The sequence below is a fragment of the Xiphophorus hellerii genome, chromosome 8 (assembly GCF_003331165.1).
Source record: "Xiphophorus hellerii strain 12219 chromosome 8, Xiphophorus_hellerii-4.1, whole genome shotgun sequence".
NCBI classification, from domain to species: Eukaryota; Metazoa; Chordata; class Actinopteri; order Cyprinodontiformes; family Poeciliidae; genus Xiphophorus; species Xiphophorus hellerii.
Genome location: NC_045679.1, coordinates 7,269,406 through 7,289,094, shown reverse-complemented (window position 1 = coordinate 7,289,094; position 19,689 = coordinate 7,269,406). Strand labels below are relative to the sequence as shown.

The window sequence follows — 19,689 nt, the reverse complement described above, 5'->3', positions numbered from 1 at the left end:
GTTATCTCTTCTGCAGGTTAAAGGTTTTAAAAAACATCATATAAAGAGACAAAACCTTTGATACCCTTCTGTTAATGATGGAAACAGAAATACCTTGAAACTAATGAATAAATAAAAATTCACTGAAAATTAACTAATAAAATCGTCTGTTAAATCATTTTTAAAAATTATATAAACATAAAATGCATTAATTTAAGATATTTTACCTTATTTGTATGAAGCTTCCTACATAATCTCTGATTTCTGGTTTCATGTTTTCACCTTTCAGAACTGATCTGTATTTGCTTTTCCTAAATATTCTATTTTGATGTAATCAATTTATTTCCAGCTCTTTCTTGAGAATTTCATGGCCCTTTAAAGTTATTGCCTGATAAATATAACACGATGTCATCTGGAAACGAGGTGAATTTTGATGCCACTAACTAAAACGTTAGGTGGACAAACAGTAAAGCAATAATCATAAACATTAGATCCGCTAATGCTAAAGCGCTATGTGGTATTTAGCGGGAGCTAATGTTAGAGCACTAAACTCAACCATGTTGATAACGACACAATATGTGTTAAAACATAATGTATCGCCCTCAACAGGGTCAAAATTGTTATAATGCTCCTTCCTGCATGGTTTGCAATTCAAGAAGTGATTTTTAGAACAGATTTTTAACTCAGTAAACTAATTGAGGACAAGTTAGATGTGCAAAACGTTTTCAAAGTTAGCAAAAATGCTAAACTGATAAGCAAAAACTTAGCTCTCCTATTACGGCATAAAAAATTTACATTAGTATATCACTGCCTAAATGCAGTGGTGGGCATTGCTAATTAAAAACTTAGTCGTGCTAACTGCAAAGCAGAAGTCATAAACATTAGTTCTGCTAATGCTAAATTGCTATAGCAACATAATATGTAGCAAAAGCTAATGCTAAAGTGCTACAGCAACATAATATGTAGCGAAAGCTAATGCTAAAGCGCTAAATTCAGACATGTTGATACCTACAATGTGTCAATGATACACGTTACAATTTATATGATTAATTTAGGAGAAGCTAAGAGCTGAGCAATATCAAAGTTAGCTCTGCTATTAGCGCATTAGCGGAAGTTTAACCACCACCTACATAGATGAATAAGGAGGGCAAAGAGAATAACAATAAAAGAACAAGAGGAAATAAATTGAATCAAAAATAAACGTCACCAACTTACACTGGAACTGTACTTTCATTCCAAATGTATAAATTACCCTCAGACTTGCGTCTCCCTGTTTCCCCTCATTCATTATCATTATCCTGGTTGCACTCGCACTGCAGCTTGCTGCTGAACAGAAGCTGTGATGTTCACACATGTGGGCAGCCGGGATTTTTTCCCTCCTTGTTACAGCTGTCAACGTTGCGCCAGATGGCGTCTCTGTCATCCAGAAACTTCTGAGCTGTCAATATCGCTTCACGGCTCCATATCTCCTCCTTTTCCCGCATATTTTCTCCCCCCCTCTCTGTTATCTTCTTGCCTACAAGCAGCTATTCTTTAATTAACTCCTTAATCAAAGACACCACTTCAAAGTCAACGCTTCGGGGTCTGTGCCTGACTCTGTTTGCAGAGATGAAAACAAAAGGAGGAAACAGAGCCGGTGCAACCTTCCTACGTCTCTCTTTTCTCCTTCCCACCTCATCTTCAACTCTCGCTGTCATTATCAGCTGTGGTTGTCGCAGGTTCCCCCCCGTTTGAGCGCAGCCAAAAAATTGACATGGCCAAGGTGAATTGAGCCGTTGCGCTGCCTGAATCCTAATAACCGGAGTGCTTACCACGAGGATTCCTTTAAAGCTCCTGTGCTCTGGTTACTTAACTCAAGGGCGCAGCGGAGCGAAGCGACAGGACCACACTGGGAATGTGAGCGGCCTATTGCTGTCAGATTACGCAGCGGATTGACACTTCAGGGAGGTTTAAAAAAATAAATCGGTGTCACTCAGCTGGAGCGGAACACCTGGAGTTACCTGCTAATAAGACGTGGGGAACTTTAACCGTGAGGATGCGGTTTTCCAGTGAATGGATGTCCTGTGTAAATGGCTGAAGCTGGATCAGCTCCATCGCTGCACTCATTTACAGTCCAGGCTGCTCAATGCCAAACAATTCATCAGTATGCCAAGCAAATAAGGCCTCTGAGCAGACAAGGAAGGGATGTAACCATATGAAAGCTTTGTGAGATGATTATCAAGACTGTATGAAATATTAAAACCTCTCTATCGAACCTCAGTGCTGCGTTAAGGGCAAAATCTGGCCTTTAGGAAACAGTGGTATTGGCTAAGCTACTGCTAAAGTGCTACACAAGCTAATGCTAAAGTGCCAACTTCAATTCAAACTAAAAACATTTACATTTCCTGCAAAAATGCAATGAGAATGTTATCATCTGGGATTAGTATTGAATTACAGTTGCAATAGGGTTGGAAGGATGGTCAGATGTAACAATATGAATGTTTAGCTATTGCTAAAGTGCTATGGAAGCTAATGCTAAAGCGCTAACTTCAATTTAAGGGAATTAGGACTGTATTAAGATTGGAAGAAAGTGTGTAACAATATGAAAGCTTTGTGAGATGATTATTATCAAGACTAAAATATCTCTGTTGAACCTCAGTGCTGCTGCGTTCAGTGCAAAATCTGGCCTTTAGGAACCAGAGGCATTAGCTAAGCTAATGCTAAAGTGCTACAGAAGCTAATGCTAAACCGCTAACTTCAATTCAAACTAGTAATATTTACATTTCCTACGAAAATGCAGTGTGAATGCTGTGAGTGGAGATTTGTGTTGGAAGGAGGCTTTTATCTAACCTTGAAAGGGAACAACTCTCTATTTTTACATGATATTTTAAATGTTCCCTGAAGCCCTGCGATGTTTTATTCATGTTTACAACATGTTCTCTACTGCCTGTGTCTTATTTTGTTCCTGAGTGTTTCTTGTGTGCAACAGAGTAAGTTAGGAAAGGAAGAAAGAAAACGATAAGAGAGGAAAAGAAACTGCTGTGTAAATAGTTTTCACACTTCAAAATAAGAGCATGAATATAAATGTCTAACTACTTAAAGTATTCTTAATAGTCCATAACCAAAACTTCAACACAGTTGTCAACTGAAATTTTACAAAATAGCCAAGTAAAGTAGCGTTTTAGGATTTATTCTGATAAATTAATTTAGGGGAAGCTAAGTGTGCTAACCATTTTTTTAAAGTTAGCAAAAGCGCTAAATAAAAAATTTGTTCCCTTGTTAGTGTGCCCAACTCTGCAATAAAATAATTATGTTATTGGTGTAGCATTTAAAGAAAAAAACTGTTGATTTTTTAGAAATAAAACATATTTTTGGTAATTTTAAGTTCTTAAAAATGGGTATAAACATCCATGATTCCTCTTATTTTGTTCATAAAGCGCTAAAGTATTCTAAAAATGTAGTAAACAAAACTTCAACACAGAGGTTAAACTTTATTCAATAGAAATTTTACAAAGCAGCCAATTAAATCTGTACTTACCCAGAAAAAGTAATTTTGTGGAAGCTGAGTGCGCTACATGTTTTCAAGGTTAGCAAAAGCGCTAAGCTAAAATTAGCCCACCACTGGTTCCAACCATACCATTCATGTTTCAACCACTTTCAGACATAATCTGGATGTGATTCTGAAACAAGGAGATGTAAAAATCTCCAGCAACAAACCCTGACCAACTTTGTGCTCATCCTTTGCTCTGAATCATTCTGGTGTCTCTCAAACCACATTCATTTGCTGCAGATCAGCTCCCAAATGGGTTCAGGGGGAAACTAATGATTGAAAATTGCTGTGTGACCTACACTTAATTAATTAGCTTATCTGTCTGCTTTGGCCTTTAGGCTGCAATTCCACTTAGGAGGGAGGTGGAGCACGGCTAAATGTAGTTCAGAACTGACAGAGACGGAAACCTGGTTGCTTGTTTAAGCGGTGTACCCACCTGCAGATAAATATTGATGCTGCGGCGGTGGGAGGTTAGCTGTGGGGGTCGACTCCAACACGGGCTGCCTGACACACATGGAGGAGCGGCAGCGCCTTGAGTTATCGCATTGCTCCTTTCTGCTAAGCCCAGAAGCCCTAGCGCTATACATCTTCCCCTTAATGCCCCCAGACTTGCTCCATCATGCTAGCACAAAGCAGCCTGTTCAGTGGCTCGTTCTGAGCTTCTTCATGAAAACTGCAGCATTTCATTTTCCTCTTGCTGCATTTTATACCATGATTACTTCAAGTTGACACAATCTTCTTCCTGATGTCTGTACCCAGCAGATTTAAGCTAGCTAGTTTAGCAACAGAGCGTTAAAGAAACCCTTAGCAACAAAATGTATGTGTGCTCATTTATTACAATATGTACATAATATTACATGTATACATTATAAAATACTATACATATTTAAATGATATAATATATCTTTTAGGTCTGGAACTAATGACTATTTTAGTAATCGATTAATCGATTGTACTAATGATTAATTGGATGAGAAAATTGGCTCATTCTGCAGATTTTTCATTTTACCAATTAAATTAATTATTTCATGTAATATTAGAAATGTGTTAAAATATGTATTTTAACAATATACCAAGATTAATTCATGTCACAATCTTCTAGCCAATTTAAGCTAGCTGGTTAGCAACAAATTGCTAAAGGAACCCTTAGCAACAAAAAGTGACAATATATTTCATATGTATTCATATATTGTGAAATGTATTATTATATAATGTATTATAATATATATATTTATGTGATATACTGTAATATATTTTAGTGTTGCAACTAAGAATTATTTTAGTATTTGATTAATCGATTGTACTAAGTATTAAATGATTAATCGAATGAGAAAATTGGCACATTCTACAGATGTTTTATTTCACCAAAAAACCCTTTTTCATGCAGTATTAGAAATTCAAATAAACAAATTAATCAATCCCTTTTTAAAATTAGAAAATAGAAATTTTATTACATAAAATTGAAAACAGCATTTGTTTAGTGTAGACTTTTTTAAATCTTTAATGCAAAATGTTGATATTTGTATTCAGTTCTGGCTTAATTACAGCTCTGACTGTGTTGATTTTTAGAAAATTCCTGTTTTTAAAAGTCTGTATACTCCAGTTAACAAGTCATAAATAACTGAATTAGCTGACAAGTATTTCAATAATTGATTAATCACGATTAATTGATTAAATGTAGTGAAACATTTTCAAAATGCTCTCAATATTTTGGTTTATGAAATAGTTACGACTGCCATATATTTTAAGATATAATGTAGTGGAAGATACAGGGATAGAGTTCAGATTAACTGAATATTTATTTAAAAAGAAGCAGAAAGAAGAAGAAACACTCGGAAATTCAAAGACAGCAGAAAACTTTTCCCAGCATGAGAACAGAGCTGGAAGCGGTGAATAGCTGCAGTCAGCGTTGGTGTTCTGCTCCGTCTTTAAGGGCTTGGTGGCGATCCAGTTTCATTTTTCCACACCAATCAAGGAAAAGCGTTTATGGTTCTGGGTTTGTGTAGGAGGGACTTGTCATCCGAGGAGATGAATAGCTCTTCCCGAAACATGCCCACAAAGTTTAAAAGCAGGCTTTCTACTCACTCAAATATAAAAAATTCATACAATTTGCCTTCTCTTTGCCAAATCATTAACATTTTATAACACAAACTTGTTGCAGTGTTAACTATTCCCACATCCTGAAATGCTGCCAAAGATTACAAACTAAAAATGGAGCCAGGTGAAACAGGAAATCACAGCCAGATTTTATCCAAAGTGGATAAAAAAACACAATAACCAAACCAGTGTTTGTGAAAAATGTCTTTAAAATCAGAAATTACTGCCACATTTAATATTAACCAGCAAATCAGACATTTTGATCAACCTGCTTCTGCTTTAATCTTGCAAATATTTGTCAGTTTTCTATTTTCTGTGGGTTTGTTGACAATCTGCATGGGTATTTTATGTCACTGATTGGTTGGCAGCCATGATGCATTCTTCTTTTTCTCGGGTTTTGATTGGTCTAGAAACCAGAGGGATGTTATTTGTCTATTTTAAACTCAAAGTAAGCATAACTTTCTAATGACTGGGTTTCTGCAGCTTTCAACTACATTTAAGACTTTTTAATACCATTAAGAAAGGAATTCAGGACTTATATCTTCACAAATATATATAAACTTCATCCATCCAACTGGTAATAAATTAGCATTTATCCACTATAGACACAACAAAGTTTGCTAATTAGCAGAAATGTTTGGTGAAAATTTTAAATAACTTTCCTTTGAAAACAAACAAACAAATGAAACAGCAAATTATACTGTCCATCTTTATGGACTGAAATTTTTAAGTCCATAAAGACTTAAAGATTTATGGACAGGTTTTCATGTTTTGGTACTACTGTTTCTTTGTTTTTGTTTGTTTTACAGATAAATTAAAAAAATACCTTATTGATCCTCAAAGGGAAATTGCTTATTTGTTGACAAGCAACTCCAATTCAAAGTGTTAAATATAAATGTATAAATATAACAGTAATATAAAATTTATAATGATAAAAACAAAATAAAGAATGTACATGGAAATATGTGGGGCCACAAATATAATCTTAAAATATGAAGTTTTTATATTCATCTTACTTATTTTGGAGCAACTATAACCAAAAGTGAATCTTCTTATGTTCTGTAGCTAAAATTATAAAAAAAAAACAACAACGCTATTTTGTTGATTTTAATAATAATTTAGTTTTGAGCAAATAAAAAATATAAAAAAGCACAAAATGTTTGTTTAAAATGTCTTTTTTGTTTCCCCAAGTGCGTTTAACATAATGTTTAGACACCACTTCTAAACAAAACCGATAAATAAATTTAAATTTGAAACTTTTATCAGTTTCTCACACACCCAGCCTCCTTCACTGCGGCGTCCCGGTTCTGTTGGACCCAAACTGTCCATCAGAGTCTCCGTAATAAAAAGTGAGCTCTCCTTCCCACCTTGCTCTTCGCTGCCGTCAGCTGCTGTCGCTTCCAACTTTCCTGCCATTTCGACATTTTCTTCACAAAGTCGCAGCCAAAGTCAAAGCGGAGGGAAAGTGGTGGATCTGCTGAGATAATCAGCGACGGCTTCGGGGAATATTTGCTTAGATTTTAAAAAGTTTGCCACGCAACAGTGATCTCTGAAACATTGTATTTAGAGCAAAAGGTTTATATTACTGCAGTTTTTAATGTTAAATCGCCAGCGGTCCCATTAGCTCCACTCTAACCTTGAGCTGCTGCTCATCCATGCAATCATGAAATGTTTCAGTCTGATTTAATATCGCTACATTAATGTGAAATTATTCCAGGGTTTCGCTTTCTGTTATATCAGCAACTAACCGTTTGAAAATGTTCACATATCTAACGTCAGATGAATAAACTCGACAAAAGAGTTGCTTTTGGATAAATTAGCAACATTTAAATATACTTTAGAGAGTGTCAGTGAATTATTTTGTTACAAAGATACTTTGTGAATAACTACAGATTCAGAAAATGAAGAAAATTAGGTGAATTTCTACATCTTTAAAAAGTATTTCACCTCGTTAAATATCGAAAAGAAACTGGAACCATATAATTACAAAGTTAATTTTAATTAAATTTAAATAAGGTAAAATAAATGATGTGATTTGTTGGTAAAATATTTTGCAGTTGTTGCAGTTTTACTTTTATTTGAGTCACAAATCTATAACAAATTTATTGTGGGGTTCCACAAGGTTCATCACTGGGATTCCTGTCATTTATTACATTTTTTGCTTTTAAATTGCTACAATTCGCAATAATTTTGTTACAGAAGGTATTTAAACTGTTGCAATAATTTGGGAAAAAACTGACATGAATTGGCTTGATGCCAATTATTTGGCTTTAATTTTAGTTTTACGTATTTTTAGCATTCTCAATTAAAAATTAATGAAACGTGTCTAAAATATAATGTACAGAAGTAAATATTGACAGCAGGCCGTGATTAAAATCATATATATAAATTATATAAGATCAATAATGTCAGTCAAAAATATATCAACAGTGGTAGAAACTACAGAATATTTTTAGTCTCAAACAATCATTGATTCTTGATTAATTGAGTTAAAAATGTACTTAATAGCCCCAACATTAACTTGTGATTAATTACATGTATTATAGACATTTTATTTATTAATAATTCCTTTTTTATTCTTAGAAAAAAATACCAACCGTAAATGTAAACAAATAATTACTAAATTACTGGTTCTGAAAATAACCAGTTAGTTGTTTACTGGTTTAGTTGGAGTCAAACAGAACCAGATTTATCCTGTGAAGAATGGTTTTAATTATTTATAATGATAAAATCATGAAAAAATAAGATTGTTTTGGGTTGATGCAAACATGGTAAAATTAGCATGCTAGCTAACAGTAACAGTGTTTCGCTAAGAGCTGATTTTATAGTAAAGTTTGCTAATATGATAGCATTAGCTTCCTCGCCAAGAATAGCATGTTAGCTTACATAAATTAAGCCTATGTACTACGCTAATAACTGCTTATGTGACCAATACCTAAAATGCTAATGACTCATTGCCCCGATTAGTTGATATTAGCAACAACAGCTAGCAATAGCAACAATAGCATGTTAGCTATGTGCATGAGGAGAATGTTTTGGTTACCAATGCAGCATTTAAAGTGTAATTTGTTTACTTTGTAAACGTAGGAAAATTATTTAGCTTAAGCTACAGCTAACTAAAAAAAAGTATTAATACCCCCGCTGAGAGCAAATAAAGTTTAGTTTAAGGAAACAATGGCTCCCATTTTTGATTGCTAGCATTTCACCGGTGAATGAAATGCTAATCACATTATGCAGCTACAGCAGAGAATTACCACCAAAGAGGAAATATACGAAACTGATAAACTCTGTGATTTCAAAACATGTAAAATAACAAATCAAATGGATAAATATTTATCAAATATGTTGGTTTTCCTGCTGCTTATTTGTGTGACTTCATGCAAACATTACAGCAGCAGAGGAGAGACTGTGTGGTTTATGAGATCATTGTTTAAGATAAAATCACGTCACTGGTAATAAACATGGTATAAAATGTTTGTTCAGATCACAGGTGAAAATCTCACCTTTCCTGCTGCAGAAGCTCCTTGATCCACAGAAAAGCTAAAGAGAAACAAACAAAAAGAAAAACTGATGATTACAGGAGAAAACATTACTGAGGTTATGCTACATTTTTTAGATATACTTTCAAAAAATCACTTTTATCTTTTAAAAGTGATTATGCTGAGATTATCAAAATATAACAACTAACCTTTTACTTTTTCTTTTTTTCACTAATTAAACAAAAAAAATGAACATAAAAATATTCTTGTATAAAATCTCTAGTAAGAGAAAAAAATTATTTTGGGAATTTATTCAGACATCCTAACTGCCACAAATTAATCTAATTTAATATAAAAACTTATTTAAAATGTTTTATTTTTTTACTGTTTTTTGCAGGTATCGTATTTAAAACTAGACTTCCATTTTTATTTTTTGTGCTATCATTTGACTGACTTAAATTCACCCATGTTTATAAAAAATATATTAAGTACCTTATATAGATCAAACTTAGTAAAACTTAACGCAATCTGTACACATGTAAAAAAATAATACTCACTTTAATAAAAAATTAAAACAAATTGATCTGAGCTCAGCTTTCTATGCACATATTTTAAATTTAAGATGAAAAGAACATTTGAATGACTGGCAGCTTTTCATCTTTTGTAACACGTTTCTCATCCATCACAGCCTCATGAATGCGCAGCGCCTCTCATTTTAAGTCTTCATCACAGCTTTTGTGTCTCTGAAATGTGGCAGAAACTGTTGTTCACAGAGAAACTGCAACACGAAGCGTAAAAATGTCTCCAAGGCATTTTTCTCCATACATTCAGAGCTCAGACACGGAAATGTAAACCACAAAACAACATTATTTCATCTCTTTCTCTCCATCTCTCTGAAATGGTTAAAGGGGGTTAATGCTGGTGACAGTTTTCTAAAATAAAATAAATACTGTGAGGAAGCATTATAAGCCAAAACTCACTTTACTCCTACTAGTAATGTACTAAAACATTTGGTTTAAAGATTTAAATTTAACCAGCTGATGCTTTAAAAGTATATTATTTTCTAATTTTCCTAAAATACCCTCAAAGAATGTGAGAATAAATTACAAAATACAAAAAAAGTGAACAGTCATTAAATAACATATTTCCTGTGCAGGTATTATTTTTGACACAACTTGAGCATGAATCAGTTTTGTACTCTAAGTTAAATTACTATCACTTTAAAGGTGTAAAAAAAGAAATTAATCTGCATTTTTACTCATTTAACAATGCAATACAGTAAGGCTGAAACGATTAATCGGATTATTTGTGATTAATCGATTACTAAAATAATTGTCAACTAATCTGTAGTAATCGATTAATCGTTAACTTGAATATACAGACTCAGAAAATCTGCAGAAAGAACACAAAACATACATTTTGCATCTAAGATTAAAAGAAATTGTCTGTAAATATGTTCTACCAAAATCTCCTCTTTATGGCTTCACATGGTCCAAAATCTGCATGTAAAAATCTCCTATTAACCAGTAAATTATTTATTTGCATTTTTAATGTATTTCTAAAGCTGTATAAAAAAAATCTGTATTTTGGCTCCATTCTTCCCCGTTACTTTTTTGACCAGGGAGTCAATTTGACTTCATAGTTTTGGCCTATAAGTCTGAATATAAGTCTGAATACCTCTGGCCTAAAAAAAAATCTGTATTTTGTTACTTTTTTCATTTATTTTTGTTCTTTTCGTTCCCGTTACGTTTTTGGCCAGGGATCCAATTTGACCTCGCAGGTCACAGGCCATATCACAAAAGAGTTTGGCCTAAAAAGTTACCATTTTGTTTCTTTTTTCATTGTTTTTTGTGTGTTGGTGTTAACTTGTTAACCATTACTTTTTTGGCCAGGGAGTCATTTTGACCTCACAGATTAGGCCCAAGTTTGGACACCCGTCAGGAAACCAGATCACAATCCATCGGCGGACGCTGACCTGGCCACGCTGCTGTTGGCGGAGCTCTCTGCGATCTGCGAGCTGGCGATCCACTTGGTCTCCCCCACCACCGTCCGGGCGTGCGGCAGCCGTCCCACGTCCTTCACCGTCATCATGAGGTGGCGCGACGACTTCAGCACGCGGACGGCCTCGTCGTGCGGGATGCTCAGGAAGTTGTGGCCGTTGACCTCCAGGATCTGGTCGCCGACCTGCGGGGACGGAGCGGAGAAGAGAGGCGTGGTGGGAGGGGCTGAGCAAGGCGGCGAGGGCGGAGCGGGCAGACACTGTCACATGCATGGGGTCAGAGGTGAGAGGTCAGAGAGAGGTGGAGGTGTGTGAAATGTTTAATGATTCAGAGCGAGGCAGTTGTCGCAGCTGCAGCTCGGGGCTCGCCGGACGCTAATAATTAGGTTTAAATGTGCTCTGCTGGTTCGTATGCAGCTGAAACGACTTTAAAAGTAATTTATCTTCGGATCAAAGAGTTCAGGCTGCAGAGGAAGAGTAATAACGTTCACACTAAGAACCACCGTGAACTGCACCTTCAGCTGCCAATAATGAGCCTTTTCTGTAGATACGACGAACAAGACTCTGATCTGCCCTGAAGGAACATGGATCCTATATTTCTACTGTTGGTAAAAACTAATCTGAGTTTTAGTCACAAATTCACTGCTCTGCTCAGACAGGGAGCAACGGATGGGAGATCAACATCGCCATCTTTAAGCCTCATTTGGTCCAAGCAGATCTGATGCAACTTAAATGTATTTAATACACAAACTACTGAAAATATTTAAGCTTTTCAGATTGAGTCTAACTGATATTAGGAGAAAATATCTTATTGTAAATGAAATAATCTGCCAGTAGGACTAGCACTTTTTCAACAATATCAAAAATGTATTTACTTAAAACAACCTCATATTGTAAGTTACGTTTGTCTTATTTCTAGTGCACTAAAAGTGAAAATACTGCAGTGTGCTACTACTTTAATATTCGTAAATATTAAGAAATTATTGATTTAAAACAAACTACCAGCACGTTAGTTTGTCTTATTTCAAGTTTACTAAGATATTCGCAGTAGAAACTTCACAAAAATACTTGGTAAGGTTTTGTTTTTTGCAGTGAAGTCCCCAAAAACACACAACTTGCACTGTAAAAACACAAAATCTTAAGTATTTTTAGTCTAACGCTTAATGAAAAATATTTTAGTTCACTTGAAATAAAACAAGTAATGTTTCAGAAAGATATGATATCTTTTTTTTCAGTAAATAATTCTTAAATATTGATAAAAAAGGGCTAGTTCTGTGGCAACTTATGTCACTTTTAAGACATTTTTAGTGAAAACATCTACCATTGAATTAGGGATTTTTTATCAATACGCAAGAATTATTTACTAAAAACAACTTCCTATATCTTGTTGAAACTGGGTTAGTTTTCTAAGATATTTGCACCAGAAACACAAAAATACTTGGTAAGACTTTGAGTTTTTGCAGTGTTCTACAATAATCTGTTACTTCAGGTTTTGTGATTTTTGGTATGAATTTCTTTTATTGTTTCTGAAATGTTTGGAAGGGACTTCAGGTTTTTCTACAACAGTAAAAGTTTAAATTCTTAACCTGTAAAAGTTCAAAAAGGTCAAATGTTTTACAATTGTTACTACGTTTCTTGTCGACTTTTAAAATTCCTGTTGGCATTTTCTGGGATTTTATCAGTTAGTAAATCTGCAAGTGGAGCCAACACGTTTTCATCAGTATTAATGAATTATTGACTTAAACCAAGCTGCTGTATCTCACTGAAAAGTTACTTGCAAATTAGTTTTGTCTTAAAATGTACTGAGATATTTGCAATAGAAACTAAACAGAGAATTGGAAAATATTCCCCCTTCATCCCAGCTTTATTGTGCGTTTTAACGTAAATCTCTACTGGAGGAAAACCAGACACACGTTCCTGTCGGCTCGTTTGGTTTCCAGAAAATAAAAACCCGCAAACTGAACCGTTTTTCTTCTGCTCTGTCTGAACTCAGCACGCCGCCGTGCATGTGTGTAGGAAGAAGGTGATTACTTTTGTCACTAAAATATTCAGCGGTGGAATAAACTCGTGATATAAATTCACATTTTGGGAGTAGAGAAACTGAAGGAAGGAAAAGAGATGCTTCGGTTGTAAATACTCACTTGTTTCCTCGTTAACTCACAGCCAGGCTGAATAAATGCAACATACCAAGAATATGCAACTACTAAGGCAAAATTATGAATATTTCCTTAATAGCACTCAGTTCTTATTAATATTTACTAAAAATTAAAACACAAAGTGATGCTTTTTAGTTTAGTTACAAGCCGTTTAGTCCAGCTGCTTTCATTTAAAGTAATTCAAACCAGTTATGGATGTTTTTAATCTGATTCATTTACTGTGAAGTCGAGCTTGAATTTACATTTTTAATTTAAAAGGAGTGGATATGCAAATAAAGTTTCAGCTTTATAAAAAAATACTACATAATTTATTCTGATATCAAAGCTGCAGAATCAATCGGCTCACAGTTTGTCACACATGTGATAAAATAAAAATGAAGAGAAACTAAAATAAAATCTAAAATTAGTCATAAACCTGACAAGTTTTAAGTTTTTCCATTTTGAAGCAAAGCTTAAACTTTATTCTTATTTTGTAAATAATATTGAACGTATTTTCACATTGACACAGATAAAATGCAACCTTTATTTCAAACAAGTAAAATACCAGAAAAATTAAAAACAACAAATATTTACAGTATTGTGATAATAATAAAAGACAAAAACAAAAAGTTTAAAAAGGAGAAAATGTGTCACATTATTCATATTTACGCATCTACTTTTTACTTATGTCACAATTTCTGCTCAACTTCTTTTCAAGATTTAAAAATAATTATTTTCAATAAAAACCGATAAAAATATTATTACTTCATTAGCACATCCCTAAAAAACAGTGCAGAAAATAGTAAAAATAATATTTTTTTTACATGAACTAAAATTTATGACGACAAGTAAAAATTATTGGCGTACAAAACTTTTCATGATAAATGATAAAATAAAAGCTCAACATCCTGCCGTAAAATCTCACTAACTGCATCTCCATTAACCATAAAATTGTGCAAATTGAATTTCTGAAAATAAATTTACTTAATGGAAATTTAAAACAAAATCTCACATTTACCAATAAAAGGTTTTCTGCCGGGATGAGGTGGTTTTTCAGCCATATTGAAACAAATTTATTTTACAAAACTGCAATGGAAACAATTTTTTTGCATCATATGAACCATGTGATCAACAACAGGATGTTACTACTGATGGAAACGACAAAGAAGACGACAGGAAGTAGCAGGAGGAGGATGTTTTGTTTTGGGGTTTTTTGGACAATGTGCAGCTCTCAGCATCAGACAGATCATAAAAATATGTGCATAATTCAAACATGTTGAATCTGTAGCTCTTCTGTAAAACAAGTTCCCCAAAATGCCGCAAACGTAGCGGCTCCAAAGTAGGCGGAGCTTGTTGCTTAACACCTGAATCAGACACTGATATCTCCTCTGATTGGCTCAACTGTTTACATCCGTTGCTGCCATAATTTTGAACAACTTATCATGTGAACAAACTTATTTACATGTGACTTTAATTTCATTTTCAAACACCACTATTGTGATATTATTATTTTTCTGATATTAGCAGAACAGAGTCAAAGATTTGCTCACATTTCTATTGGAAACCCAGCTACTGTCTGCCCAGGAACCTGAACAAAGTGAGTAAAAAACTCAGCTTGCGATGCTGCGACGGATTCCAGCAACGGCCTGATAAACCACAGCAGGACAAGCTGACATGCCACAGCGAGCAGAAAGAACAGGTGTAAATAATTCAATTATTAATCCACTTTCCTCTTTGCAGCCCGCCGGCTCATCCAGATATTGTTCCTGCTTCCAGGAGGCTTAGCGGGAACACAGTCCTTGTTAACGTTACGAGCAGCACCTCTGGCCGCAGCGCCGCGGCGCCGGGAAAGCCTATTAACAGGCGAACTGATGCAGGCGGGTTATTTGCCTCGGGGTCCGGGGTCAAACTGAGGACATCCCCAAAACAGCAGCAACCGGCTTTAATTCAGAGGTTTTATATGTACAGAAACAATAAGGAGGAAATCTTCGTGAGCCTGTCATACGGAGGAGGATTAGTGGCTTACACGCCGCTATCCTGACGTTCACAACGGCGGGATTTTACTATCACAACGCCGCCTCACCAGCTGAAAATAAAGCTTGTGTCGCCTGAAACAGAAATGGATTAACATAGAGCTAACTGATGCTGAGTTTTAAAGATTAGGGATTCAATTTAATTTATTTTGAAGAGTCAAAAGACATTTACTTTTTCAATTAGCGAATCAGCAGGGCTGAAAGGGTCCAACAAATTTAATGGTTTTTCTACTTGGATAATTAGGGAATCTATAGAAGAGTTTCTGACAACACAACCTGCACGGCTTCCTGCCTCTACTTGTTGAATTTTGTGATAAATAAAGTCAACATGGACTAATTTATGCCACCAACATTAAAAAGTTATGACTAACTAAATAAAATATGGTTTCCATTGAACTAGTAGGAGAAAACTGTAAAAAAGTTAAACTTTTGCCTTTTTCAAGTAAGTTTTGTTTTCCAATGCATGAACGGTGTCTAGTTAACAAAACACACTGACACACATTTTAGTTAGTATATAATCCGAACATTCAACTGTCGGCTAACATTAGCCAACCTGATGAAGCTAAAGTTACTATTAGCATTATAATTTCAGCTTCCAAAGCTGTATTTTCTCTCAAATATGTTAGATAGAAAAATTCTGCAAACAGTCAAACTTATATTACTTATATTCCACAGAAACATCCACAAATACCAAAACCACAAATCCTTAGATTAGATTATTGAACTAGAACTACCAGGTACCATAAAATTACTGAAAAAAGTAACATTTTTAAAAGTAAAAGGCTTGTTTTCCACTGCCTGCTTAGCATGTAGTTATATAACAAGCTAAAACACATTTCCACTATAAACCAAACATGCTACTGTCAGCTGACATGCTAATGTTAGCATTAGCCTGTTGGACACAGAAACAAACGATATGTAAGATTTGTTACTTGTTAATGTCTGCAGCGCTCAGCAACACATCAAAACTCTACTTTATATAAATGTGAAGTGATTTATGAGCAACTAATGAGAAGGAAATTTAACGTAAATGTTTAGCATCTATTATTAGCTTACTGTATTAAAATGGGAAAATAATTTGGTTTTACTTATTACTTGATAACATATTTTTCTAATTTATGCATAATTAACTTTAATAGTTTGAAATGTATGTCCTGTTTTTGAGTTTCTCTTCAAAAAATTGCTGAACATCTTTAATTGTATCTGTTTTCAAAACTTTATTTTGAAGCATCTATTTGAGTAAATACCTAAAAGCTCAACAGGAACTCATGAGGGAAATTTAAAAGTTCACTGCTGAGTTAAAACATGTCGTATTTTTACTCAGTAAATCGTAATAATGGGGACAATTCTGACCGCAACACATAATTTGTATTTTTAAAAAAGGGGGAAAAAATCACGCAGGTAACTTTATTTTAAAAAAGCCCAAAAACTTGTTCATATTTTTTAAAGTAATAAGAAAGAAAATAACCAAAAATGTATAAAATATAGAAAAATATTGGAAATGTTGATTTTCCTTCCTTTAAGTAAAAGTAAAAAAGACTTTTTTCAGTTTTTTTGAAACCTGTGGGGCTAATAAGAAATGTTCTTTGTGGTATTGAGTTTTAGGCTTTTAGAACAAATTGGATGCATAAATAATTAGTATTTCTGCATGAAGGTGTTACATGTTGCAAACATCCTGACTTTTCCCTCTAAGGACCAATAAAACCTGCTCAGATTAACCATGCCAGCTCATTTGCACCTGCTGTATCTTGTAAATGAACAGAACTGTAGTCCTGACTCTAATTACACGCTGTTTTAGTTTTATAACCGTCATTAAAACCACTCCATTAATTACAGAGGAACAAATCAGATAACACCAATTCGATGTATTAATCTCCCAGTAAACGTCTTCATCGTGAAAATGGCTCAGGATATTACGCCGACTCACATTCATTTCCTGAGGACTTACTCTCATCTTAACCTTAAATATCACCTTCTCTCCTCTCAGCACAGCCTTAATCTAGCGGAAACCTAACCTTTAATTTTTTCCTCTCGTCTTAAATCGAGGAAATGTCCTCATGCTGCGTTCCTGTAGAGATTTTAAGTTCAAACAGCCTCATGTGGATGAAGGTGAGTCACTATCTGCTGCCGTCATTTAGCTGCTGCAGCTCCTTTTCTCTCGCCTCATTAATCTGCGGCGGCATGTTCCCGTCTCACCGACTATTTTTGTCCAGTTTCTAAAGCGAATATCTGAAATAAGACAAAACTAACTTATAACTAACTTTTCAGCAAGATATAGGAGTTTATTTTAAGTAAATAATTCTTTAATATTGATGAAAATGTTCTAGTTCGATTACCTAGCAACCCCAGCCAAGCCAAACCCGTCGCCTAGCAACCCAGTACTAGTTCCATTGACAGATTATTTCACTTATAACAAGACATTTTCCTATGTTGTGAAATAATCTGCCAATGGAACTGGTACATTTTCAACAATATTAAGAAATTATTGACTCAGAATAAACTCCTTTATCTTACTGATAAGTTATTTGTAAATTAGAGTAAATTAGTTTGAATTATTATTTCAAGTATCATAAGATATTTGTACTATAAACCAGAGAAAATTTTCTGTTCTTGCAGTGTTGATTAGAAATAACCAAAATGAGTCCATTTTCTGAAAGGTTCTGGGAAATTTCTGCATTTGAAAAGTTGAAAATTTGCTAGAAAACAAATTCTGAAATTTGGAGATTAATCTGAGAAAAGTTCTAGAAAACAATGTCAAAAACATTAAACTTTTTGAATTTTATGAGTTTCAAAAGTTGAACATTTTCCCTCTAAAGGAACAGATGTTTTTGTTTAGTTTATTTTTATTTATTTTTTTAGAGCACTTCTACCTCATGTGCAGGTAAAACAAGTTTGTTTCACTTCATGGAAATCGTTCAGTGTTTTTAATAAAATAATAAGGTGCACTGGGACCTTAAAACTGACAGTGCCGTTTATAAAAACACAAAAATAAAATCTGTATTGACCAAAATCGGAATCAGCAGGTCGAGTTTTTAAAGATTGGCGATCGGCCAGGAAGCTGCAATCGGTGCATCAGAAATTTGAGTTGCAGGAAGACCTGATCTGAAGAAGGTTCTCCACAGGAAATGTTCCCTCAATCTAACATATTTGACATTTTTGGGAACTATTTCCCATTGATGATGCAACACCCACTCCTACCGACACAAATAAGTGAGTAAAAATATATTTTTAAGACTGTGCAAAGCAATGCAACTAGATTGAGGACAAACGTCGCAGATGTTTAATTTACCTGATCGGATTCCATATTACTGGATATATAGCTTGTCTTGGCAATTAAATCAGCATTACTTTCATAAATGGATCCTTACAAAATAATTTACAACATTTAATTACCCTTTCCCCACAAACCTGATCCCTCAGGAGGAAAAGAAGACAAATCCTTCATGCAAATATGAAATATCTGCAGTTTGGACTTCTCATGTCTCAATGTCACAGAAATAAATTTTTGCTCCATCTGAATATGATTAGTGTAAAGAAAACTCACATTTTTAAAGCCACCTTCTGCACCTTGATGTAAAATCTCGTCTATTAAAATGTGACCATCAGTTTGGATCCCTGATGCACTTCAGGACAATTAAAGTCGGTTTTTATTGTTTCTCGCTGCAGAGAAGCAGCTCAGCACTGCAACACATTAAGCTGCTGGCAGTTTCATCTACAAGCACTCAACACTTACCCCCAGTAAAAATCCAGTAAAGTTATACAACCTATTATAGAAATGTTCAGCACGACGAACAAAAGGGCATTAAAGGGATTAACCAGGGAAACATCTGAACTCTCAATTCTGCCGTTTCTTCCTATTTGATGAAGAATCTAAATGTTAAATAAAGTGATTCACTGCAAAAACACAAAGTCTTACCAAGTCATTTTAGTCCAGTTTCAAGAGCAAATATCTTATTACACTTGAAATAAGACAAACTATCATAAAAATGACTTTTTAGCAACATATAGAGGCTTGTTTTAGTTAAATAATTCCTTAATATTGACAAAACATTACTAGTTATATCAGCACATTATTTCACTTATAACAAGACATTTTTTCCACTTTATTAGTTAATTTATCTGCCAATGGAACCAGAACTTTTTCATTAATATTTACTTAAAACAAGCCTCTATATGTAGCTGAAAAGTTACATTTTTGTTAGTTTGTCTTATTAGATATTTGCATAAGAAACTAGACTAAAGTTAATGGTAAGATTTTGTTCTACTGCAGTGTAAAATAAGTGATAAATCATATAAAATCAGACTCGGCTGAAACTTCAACAGCAATATCAACAATAATGGCGGCACTTATTTCATATTTCAAGGGGATTTTTCTGGATATTGTTCTCGTCTTTCACAACAAAAATTACCTTTAATTTCTACAAATTTAGTTACAATT

At 34.2% G+C, this 19,689-nt stretch overlaps 1 protein-coding gene across 3 annotated transcripts in view; it reads right to left on the bottom strand.

The window, feature by feature from the left end:
* whrna (whirlin a) overlaps positions 1-19,689 on the bottom strand; it is a 141,984-nt gene that overhangs the window by 20,920 nt on the left and 101,375 nt on the right. For all 3 annotated transcript variants that reach the window (XM_032570212.1, XM_032570213.1, XM_032570214.1), the window contains exons 4-5: positions 11,060-11,268; positions 9,109-9,145 (exon numbers count right to left, since the gene is read on the bottom strand). In XM_032570212.1, the coding sequence (XP_032426103.1) occupies positions 9,109-9,145; positions 11,060-11,268 (246 nt within the window). The remainder of the gene's footprint in view (positions 1-9,108; positions 9,146-11,059; positions 11,269-19,689) is intronic.